This window comes from Carlito syrichta, unplaced genomic scaffold, assembly GCF_000164805.1.
Source record: "Carlito syrichta isolate Samal-C Ts95f unplaced genomic scaffold, Tarsius_syrichta-2.0.1 Scaffold126787, whole genome shotgun sequence".
NCBI lineage: Eukaryota > Metazoa > Chordata > Mammalia > Primates > Tarsiidae > Carlito > Carlito syrichta.
This window is the reverse complement of record NW_007070883.1, coordinates 37,307-47,566: the sequence shown is the minus strand read 5'-3', so window position 1 is coordinate 47,566 and position 10,260 is coordinate 37,307. Positions and strand designations below refer to the sequence as shown.

Sequence of the window (10,260 nt, the reverse complement as noted above, 5' to 3'; positions counted from 1 at the left end):
TTTTTTTGAGTAGGATCTCACTCTGTTGCCCAGGCTGGAGTGCAGTAGCACACTCACAGCCACTGCAGCCTCAACCTGCTGGACTCAGTTGATCCTTCCACCTCAGCCTTCCAAGTAGCTGAAACCACAGGCACATATCACCACGCCCAGCTAATTTTTTGATTTATTGTAGAGACACAGTCTTGCCAAGTTGTCCAGGCTGGTCTTGAACCCCTGGACTCAGGCAGTTCTCTTGCCTCTGCCTCCCAGAGTGCTGGGATTACAGACATGAGCCACTGCGCCCAGCAGATTTTTTTTTTTTTTGGGTAACATTTTTATGTGAGGTTGGTTGAATCCATGGATGTGGAACCCTCAGAGACAGAGGGCAAACTGTATGTATGTACATGGTACATATATTTCTCCTATGACTTTTTGCTCATTTTTACTGTTAAAAATAGCAAGTACAAGCCAGGCTTGGTAGCTCAGCCTGTAATCCCATGCCTTTGGGAGAGGCTGAGGTGAGTAGATTGCCTGAGCCTGCGGGTTCAAGACCCGCCTGGGCAGCGAGACCTCATCTCTACAATAAATCAAAAAATCAGCTGGGCATGGTAGCGCGTGCCTGTAATTCCAGCTCCTTGAAAGGCTGAGGCGGAAGGATCGCCGGAGCCCAGCAGGTCGAGGCTGCAGTGGCCGGGAGCGGCCACTTCACTCCAGTCTGGGTGACAGAGTGAGACTCCAACTCAAAAAAAAAAAAATAGCAAGTACAGTTAGGCAAAGAAAGGGGAGAAAATGTAAAATTCTACACTCTGGAGAATCACTATCAGTATTTTATTGCATATTTTGTAGTCTTTTTTTCTTTCTTTTTTAATTTTTAAATTTTTTTTTGTTTTTGAACATATTTTTTATTCCTTTTTTTTTTTGAGTCGGAGTCTCACTCTTGTCGCCCAGGCTGGAGCACAGTGGCACACTTAGGGCCAACACAGCCTCGACCTGCTGGGCTTAGGCGATCCTTCTGCCTCAGCCTTCCAAATAGCTGAAACTACAGATGCACACCACCACACCCAGCTAGTTTTTTGTATGTGTAATTTATTGTGGAGACGAGGTCTCACCAAGTTGCTTCAGCCTCCCAAAGTGGTGGGATTATATAGGCTGAGCCACCGCACCTGGCCTAGTATTCTTTTTTCTATGCAAATGTTTACACTATGGAGTGTTTGTCTTCTTAACATATGAATATCTGTGTATACTGTTCTATAGCATATACTTTTTTCGCTTAACAGTAAAAATAAATGTTTGATTAAATAAAAGAAGGAAATGATATGATAATTTGAAAAATAAAACGAGTCCGGGTGTAGTGGCTCATACCTGTAATTCCAACACTTTGGGAAGTGGAGACAGGAGGATCCCTGAGCCCAAGAGTTCAAGAACGGCCTAGGCAACATAGTGAGACCTTGTCTCTACAAAAATAAAAAAATTAGCTGATCGCAGGGTGTGTGCTGATTAATAGCCCAGCTACTCGGGAGGCTGAGGCAGAAGGATCGCCTGTGCCCAGGAGTCGAACCTGTGGTAAGCCATAATTGTGCCACTGCACTCCAGCCTGGACGACAGAGTGAGATCCCACTCCAAAAAAGAAAAAAGAAAACAAAAATGAGATGAGAGTGATCCACATTTAACTGGAGAGAAAGGGTTGGGTGCTCTTGGTTTCAATACCAGAGGTGTAAGGTGACCCTGGCACCTCTGACATCCCTAGAGCTTGACATCTGAGGGACTTTTCCAGTTAGCAACTGATAACTTCCTTCTGCAGGTCCTGGATCTCCACGATAATCAGCTGACAGCCCTTCCTGATGACATAGGGCAGCTGACAGCTCTCCAGGTAAGGCTGCAGAAGACACAAACCCTCCTCTGACTGCCTGAGTGCTTGCGGTCACACAAGCCTTGGAAGGTTCTGGTTCTGCCCTAGCCTTAGAAGCAGGCTGCTCTTGGTGCCAGCTCCACCCTGCCCGTCACACTTGAGACTTCTGGGACGCCCTCACCATTGCCGTCTGGGCTGTTGGTGTGTCTCAGCCATTTTTGTCATGTGCTTTCTGAGATTTCATCCTAAATTTTATAACTTTATATTTAAAAAAGCAATCAGTGAGACTGCCTTTCAAAGACAGTGTCTGCAGCTCTCTGGCTCCCATCTTACTTCTAACCCCTGTCAGTAACAGCGCCTGCATTTATGGAGTGTTTGCTCCCACCAGCCCTGAACCAAGCCTGCCCCATGCATTACCTGTGGATTCCTCCCACCAGCCTGTCCAACAGCAGTCAGTGTGGCCCCCATTTCCCAGAGGAAGACGTGGCTTCCTGCTGCCCTTAGACTGGAATCCACTCTGTTGACGAGGACCCAGAAGACCCCGTGCTGGGCCCACCTGTCTTTCAAGCCTGCTCTCCTACCCTCTCCTCTTGGCTTCCTGTCATTAGCTCCTAAGCCCTCTTTCTTCTGTGCCCCCCAGGCCTCTGCCTGTGGGCTCTTCCTTCTGCCTGAGTTGCTTGTCCGTCGTCTCCGAGCCTCAGTGTCTCTGCGAGTCCCCCTTCCTGTGCCGAGCGCCCCTCTTGCTCCTATCTCTCTACCCAGAGTGCCGATCGCGGTCTGTGGTGCCTCATTATACGCCCACTGGCTCGCCGACTGCCTCCCCTGGTAAAATGTGGCCTCTGTGTGGTGTCTTAGCGCACATGTTGCCTGGCGCAAGAAGGGGTTTGAACGAAAAACCCCACCGTGGAGGTCGTTACCGCATTTCACAGAGGAGAGCGCTGAGGTCCAGAGGGATGCTGTCACTTGCCCACAGCCACGTAGAGAACGTGTGGCATGCCAGCAATTGCCACGACTTGGAGCCACAGTAAATACCTCGTAGGGTCTCTGGGGACTTCGGCTTTTTTTGAGCCAGGGTCTCACTGTGCCGCCCAGGCTGGAGTGCAGTGGCACAATCACAGCCCGTCATGGCCTTGACCTCTTGGGCTCAGGCTGTCCTTCCGTATCAGACTCCTGAGGAGCTGGGACTACAGTGCATGCCACCGCGTCTGGCTAATGTTTTTATTTTTTGAAGAGACACGGTTTCTCTGTGTTGCCCAGGCTGGTCTTCAACTTCTGGACTGTGATTACAGGCCTGAGCCACCTCACCTGGCCTGGGACTTATTTTCTATGTATGTCGTCATCGAATTGCTGCATTCAGTATTTTGTAACTTGTGGATACCCGGCAGTAACTCGTAACATCCTTTGGTTCATCAAATATTCATCTCCGCGTTATTTTAGATGGCTACTTAGCTTTCCACGGTATCTATTTTTAATGGCCACTCAGTGTGTAATCCCGCTGGCCTTGCTCCCCTTGAGGAGCCACCTCCCAGAGGGACATGGCTTTTGGAATCAAACAAGCCTGGGCTCCATTTCAGGACTGCTGCTGGCCTCCAGCCCTGGGGCGGATCCCAGCGCCCACGGGCAGCAGAGTTTCCTTTCCCTTGGTGCTAGAGTCACTAGAGCATAATCACGTGCTGCCTCACCCTGATTGCTGGGTGTGTGAGCCCCCTTCTTCCTCCTTGCCTGCTTGTGGGGCAGCTGCTGAGCATTTTGTGGTCAGTAGAAATGCTGGCACCCGGGTCAGAACCGGGGGCTCGAGGTCCGGCTTTGGTCTCTCAAGCACATGGCTTCTCCACCCGGAAACTTTTTCTCCTGTCCGTGGCTTCCTCCCGGGCTGACAGGAGGAGGCGAGGGCATATGTGTGTGGTGCTGGGTGATGCCTGAAGCAGGGGCGAGGGGTGAGGAGCGGCCAGCGTGGTCTGCGTGGGCACTCTCATGCCGTTTCTTCCTCTTCTAGGTATTCAATGTGGAAAGAAACCAACTGACGCATCTCCCACGTTCCATTGGGAGCCTGGCCCAGCTCCAGACTCTCACTGTCAAAGGTAGGGGTCAGGAGCCCTGCCCCTGTGACCCCCAGACAGCTCCTCCGACCGAGGAGCCATTGAGCATGGGGGCAGCCAGTCACAGCTGTCCCCCTTCTAGACCCACCTGTCTCGTGGTAACCAGAGACAGGCCATCTGGAGGGCTCCCATGTCCCCTTAGAGCCAGAACCTTGTGCGGAGGAAGGCAGACAGTGCCAGCGCTGGGCCCCGAGACTCAGCCGTCACCTGTGGGAAGCACTGGGGACTGATCGGCAGCGGCATGTCAGGGGCCACAGGAGCGATTCCCAGCGGCCCTTCACGCTCCGTGCATAGCGCCCCCATGTGCCGTGACGCAGAGTGCCTCGGGCATGGCCAAGGTAGGCCAAGCGGGCAGCAGCGTCTCCAACTTACAGAGGAGCGTGGGCTGGGCATGGCGGCTCACGCCTGCAATCCCAGCACTTTGGAAGGCTGAGGCGGAAGGAAGGATTGCGTGAGCCCAGGAGTCCGAGATCGGCCTGGGCAACATAGCTAGACCTCATCCCTAAAAAAATAAAAATAAAAATAAATGGATGCGGTGGCTCAGACCTGCAGTCTCAGCTACTTGGGGGGCTGAGGTGGGAGGATTGCCTGAGCCCAGGAAGTCAAGGCTGTGGTGAACCGTGATCTTGCCATTGCACTCCAGCCTGGGTGACAGAGCAAGACTCCGGCTTAAAAAAAAAAGGTCCAGGCGCGGTGGCTCACACCTGTAATCCCAGCACTTTGGGAGGCCGAGGTGAGAGGATTGCCTGAGCCTGCGGGTTCGAGACCAGCCTGAACAACTTGGCGAGACCTCCTTTCTACAATAAATCAAAAAATTAGCTAGGCATGGTGGCGCATGCCTGTAGTTCCAGCTACTTGGAAGACTGAGGCAGAAGGGTTGCCTGAGCCCAGCAGGTCGTGGCTGTGGTGGCTGGTAGCATGCCACTGCCCTCCAGCCTGGGTGACAGAATGAGACTCCCACTCAAAAAAGAAAAAAATGAGGACGAGAGTGAGCATGACTCGAGGCCACCCAGGAGACAGAGATTCTACTGCAGGCCCCTGACCCAAGCGTACCTGCCTCCCCAACCCCCAGCTCTTTCATCCCCTCCCACTGTCCTGAAGCCCTTTCTGCACAGACTACCTCAGTCTGTCTGGTTGTAACGTGAACGGTCACAAAGCAGTGCCCCGGTGTCAATCGCTTACGTGTGCCTAGAGCCCCGTATGCGTCGTCTCACCGAGCCCTCAGTCCTGCTATGAGGCCAGACGGCGGCATCCTCCCCGTTTTACAGATGAGAAAACTCGCCCGGGGAGGTACAGTCCCTGCTCCAAAGTTACTCAGCTCGTAAGCGATGGAGCGGGGACGTGAAGCCAGGGAGCTTGAGCTGGGAACCCACGCTTGTTCTCTGACTCACAGAGCCTCGGGGTCTGGGCCCTGGTGCAGGCCCCGAAGGTCAGGATGAGGCACTGAGGTCCCCCCTGGAGTCCTAGCAGGTGTCAGGCAGGAATCTGCTGCCAGGCTTTGGGGTATTGAGCTCTGTCACTGGGGTCTCTGCAGACAACAAGCTGAAGGAGCTTCCAGACGCCATGGGGGAGCTTCGAAGTTTACGTACTCTCGACATCAGTGGAAATGAGATTCAGAGATTGCCGCAGATGCTGGCTCATGTTCGAACCCTGGAGGTGAGTGGGGGGTCATTCTTACCCGGGATGCTCTCTGGCCTGTCCACCTCCTTCTCCCACATTCTTCGTCATGGGATACCGGGGTTGCAGAGGTCCCGAGGCGTGGTTCTTAGAAGCTCGCAGAGGCTAGTGTGTGAACATCAATAATTGTGCGACTTGTGTTGTCATAATGGTGGCAGAAAAGCATACTTCTGGAGTGAAGAAGAGAGAATGCTGAATCTAGACAAGGTTAACACTTAACGAAGGTCGTGGCATTTGAACCAGACCTTGAAAGAGGAATAAGGATTTTGAGAAATAGACATGGGTGACAGGGCACCCAGGTGGAGGAGGCAGGAGGTGGGGGGCACAGGTTGTGTGTCTCAGGGAAGGATGGAGATGGGATGTGGCTGGAGGGCCTGGATGTCCAGAGCCCAGAAATCTGGCGGGGTGGGAGCCCACTCGGGCCTGGAGTCTGGGCCTCACGTGGCAGTGCAGACTCGAAGCTTCCTCAGGGTGTGGAGGGAGAGGGAAGGGGGGCTGCTTCTCAGGCCCAAGTCGGTCCGCTCCAGCTGCCCTAATGAAGTGCTGCGGACTTGAGGGCTTGAACGGCGGAAATGCGCTTCCTCGCAGTTCTGGAGGCTGGGAGCCCAAGACCAAGGGGAGGGCGGCGCCGGGTCCTTCCGAGGCTTCTCTCTGGCCTGTGGATGGCCGGCTCCCCTCCGGGCCTTCCCATCGTCTTCCCTCTGTACGTGTCTGGGTCCAAGTTTTCCGCCTAGAAGGACACCAGTCATACTGGATCAGGGCCCAGCCTCGTGAACTCCTTTGAACTTCATGGCCTTCTTACAGGCTACGTCTCCAGACGCAGTCACATTCTGAGGTGTGGCAGAGAGGAGGTGTTAGGGCTTCCAAGTGTGAGTTGGAGGAGGACATCGTTCCGCTCAGCGGAGGGGCACTCTGGCGCTCACGATGACAGGACAGTGCAGCTTTATCTGGGGCTCTCTGAGGCCAGGCGTGTGGCCCGTCTTCACTCCCTGGATCCTCCCAGAAGTCTTGTGAGGCCGATGGCTGTGGTCCCGCGTTGTAGATGGAGGAACTGAGGCACGGACCCCTTAAGGAGCTGGCACGCACGAGGGCCAGTCAGTGACGGAAGAGACGGTTGTAATCAGAGAGTGAATCAGACGCCTGTGCTCTTGCCCTCTGCAGTATGGCTTCTGGAACAGGGACTTTCCCCTCCCTGCTGACAGGCGGTCTGGCCGGGCATCCCAGAGCCTCCGATGAGCCGTCGGTAGACCGCCTCTTTCAACCCACACTGCTGAGAGGAAGGTCTGTGTCAGGGGGAGGTGAGCACGGGGACAGAGCAGAAGGAAGCAGCTGACCTCTGTGGCTGGTCTCTCCTACCTGAGGAAGGGCAGGCTGGACAGAACAGCCAACCCAGGACTATTCTCTCCGCTGCCCCCTGGACCTTTCTGCGATGCCGGAAATGTTCGGTGGCTGTGTTGTTCAGAGTGATGGCTGCTGTGTGTGACTACTGATGGGCTGGAATGTGGCTGGTATGTAGGATCAAGGAGCCAAAAGTCTGATCTTACTGAATTTTAATTAGACTACACTCAAAAAGCCGTAGGAGCTTATTGGTAACTATTAGACAACATAGCTGAGAGCACGTGTTCCTGCCCCGAAGCTATCCAGAGACATCTATCTAGAGAGAGTTCTGGAAGTGATTCATTTTCCATTGATTCCTTTAAAAAACTTGGGAGTGCCGGGCTCAGTGGCTCAGCCTATAATCCCGCGCCTTTGGGAGGCTGAGGTGAGTGGATTGCCTGAGCCCGTGCGTTCGAGACCCGCCTGGGCGGCAAGACCTCATCTCTACAATAAATCAAAAAATCAGCCGGGCGTGGTAGCGCGTGCCTGTAATTCTGGCTACTTGGAAGGCTGAGGCTGAAGGATCGCCGGAGCCCAGCAGGTCAAGGGTGCGGTGGCCGGGAGCAGCCACTGCACTCCAGTCTGGGTGACAGAGTGAGACTCCAACTCAAAAAAAAAAGACTTGGGAGTTAGCTGGGCATGGTGGCTCGCACCTGTAGTTATATCTACTTTTTTAAGCTGAAGTGGAAGGATTGCCTGAGCCCAGCAGGTTAAGGCTGTGGTGGCCGTGAATGTGCCACTGCACTCCAGCCTGGGCAACAGAGTGAGACTCCGACCCAAAAAAAAAAAGAAACTGGGAATGTCTTGGTGGCACCTCAGCCAGACCTTTCTCTAGAATGAAAGAACAGCAGCAGCCATTATTAGTGTGAAGGCCATAGGGTGTGAAGGATCTTCTTCAGATGGCATGCATATCACCCATGACACAACCCACCAGGTGTGTGACACTGTGCCCTAGGGCCTCAGCCCACAAAAGCTAAGTGACCTGTCCAGGCACTCAGGGCCTCAAGGTGATGAGCTGGAATCTGAAACCAGCACTGTGTGTCTTGGGCACAGGAGCACCTAGTTGCTGCTTCTCTTGCCAGAGATGGGAATGGTCCATAATCATACACCAACTGGGTAGCCACTGCCTGCCTGTGGCCGTTGGGCACTTGAAATGTAACATGTGGCCAGGTTCAGTGGCTCATGCCTGTAATCTAGCACTTCAGGAGGCCAAGGCAGGAGGATCACTTAAGCCCGGGAGTTTGAGACCAGCCTGGGCAACATAACAAGCCCTCGTCTCTACAAATAAGAAAATTAGGCAGGTGTGGTGATGCACACCTGTAGTCCCAGCTATTTGGGAAGCTGAGGCAAAAGGATTGCCTCAGCCCAGGAGGACAAGACCATGGTGAGCTGTGACCATGCTGCTGCCCTCTGGCCTGAGCAGTAGAGACCCTGACTGGGCTGGGCGCAGTGGCTCACGCCTATAATCCCAGCACTTTGGGAGGCCAAGAAGAGAGGATTACCTGAGCCCATGGGGTGGAGCCAGCCTGGGCAACTTGGCAAGACTTCATCTCCACAATAAATCCAAAAAAGCAGCCAGGCATGATGGCGTGTGGCTGTAGTTCCAGCTGCTTGGAAGGATCACCTGAGCCCAGCAGGTTGAGGCTGCGGTGGCCATGAGTGTGCCACGGCACTCCAGCCTGGGCGACAGAGTGAGACTCCAACTTAAAAAGAAAAAAAAAAGAAATGTGACGAATGCAACCAAGGACCTGAACTAAATTTGATTTAAATTCAATTAAGTACAATTTAAACGTAAACAGTCTCATGTGGCTTGGATCCACCATCCTGGGCAGTGCAGCCCAGAGTCTGCTCTTAAACCCTCACATTTTGCTGGCCATGACTAACGGTAGCCACAGCATTAATTTGCTTCAGATGGGGTGTCCCAGCATGGAGTTCTGTGCTCTAGGGCCCCTGCCTCCCAGGCAGTCAGCTCCTCTGACCCAGAGCAGTCTCCCTCCCAGGGCCAAGTGCGCTCGTGTGTCACCCACCGGGCGAGTGGCGGGGACCTGAGCCGTCCCTCCCACACAGCCTCTTGTGCTGCAGCAAGATCAGAACTTGCCCGGCCTCCTCCTGCCCCAGGACGCCCCCGGCCCCAGGCGTAGAGGACATCAGTTCCTTCCAGCCCTTGGTGGGACCAGAAGGCTTATGGAAAGGCAGAGGTCGGCGGGAGGAGGTTCAGTCCAAGACGACTCACACCGGGGCTGGGGGCAGCTCGGTAGGTGTGTGTGTGAACAAGTCGTCTGCTTCCTGGGCTTCATGGACACACATGCATATGCATGCATGTTTGATAAGCATTTGTCTTTGGATACTTAAAAAGTCATATGTATGTTATTGAAAACTCAGGCCAGATGTGATGGCTCATGCCTGTAATCCCAGTACTTTGGGAGGCCCAGGCAGGAAGATTGCTTGAGCCCAGGAGTTTGTAACCAGCCTGGGCAATGTAGCAAGACCTTGTCTTTACAAAAAATAAAAAAATTAAGCCGGGCTCAGTGGCTCAGCTGTAATCCCGTGCCTTTGGGAGGCTGAGGTGAGTGGATTGCCTGAGCCCGCAGGTTCAAGACCCGCCTGGGCAGCGAGACTTCATCTCTACAATAAATCAAAAAATAAAAATAAAAAAATTCACCATGTGAGGTAGTGCACCCCTGTAGTACCGGCTATTTGGGAGGCTTAGGTAGAAGGATCACTTGCGCCCAGGAGTTTGAGGCTATGGTGAGCTGTGATCGTGCCACTGTAATCCAGTCTGGAAACAGAGTGAGACCATGACTCAAAAAAAGAGAAAAATTCAAATATTAAAAAACATTTAATATAGACAGTGCCCCAGAATCTTCCCTTTAGAGGAAGCCACTTTGAGTTTGACATATATTCCTCCAACCTTTTTCTCTAATATATACTAATGTGAGAGTGAAAGAGCGTTTTTGTTTTTTTTTTTGAGTTGGTGTCTCACTCCATCACCCAGGCTGGAACGCAGTGGCACACTCACAGCCACCATAGCCTCGACCTGCTGGGCTCAGGTGATCCTTCCACCTCAGCCTTACAAGTGGCTGGAACTACAGGCACACACCACCATGCTTGACTACTTTTTTTGATTTACTGTAGAGGTGAGGTCTTGTCAAGTTGCCCAGACAGATCTTGAACCTGTGCGCTCAGGCAATCCTCTCACCTCGACCTCCCAAACCGCTAGAATTATAGGCATGAGCCACCGTGCCCGGCCTGAAAGAGCGTATTTTTTTTTTTTTTTTT

At 53.1% G+C, this 10,260-nt stretch overlaps 1 protein-coding gene across 1 annotated transcript in view; it reads left to right on the top strand.

Annotated features, from left to right (window-relative positions):
* Positions 1 to 10,260, top strand: part of LRSAM1 (leucine rich repeat and sterile alpha motif containing 1) — a 52,504-nt gene that overhangs the window by 6,673 nt on the left and 35,571 nt on the right. Inside the window, exons 6-8 of the mRNA XM_021707904.1 lie at positions 1,781 to 1,849; positions 3,825 to 3,909; positions 5,462 to 5,583. Coding sequence (XP_021563579.1) covers positions 1,781 to 1,849; positions 3,825 to 3,909; positions 5,462 to 5,583 — 276 coding nt within the window. The remainder of the gene's footprint in view (positions 1 to 1,780; positions 1,850 to 3,824; positions 3,910 to 5,461; positions 5,584 to 10,260) is intronic.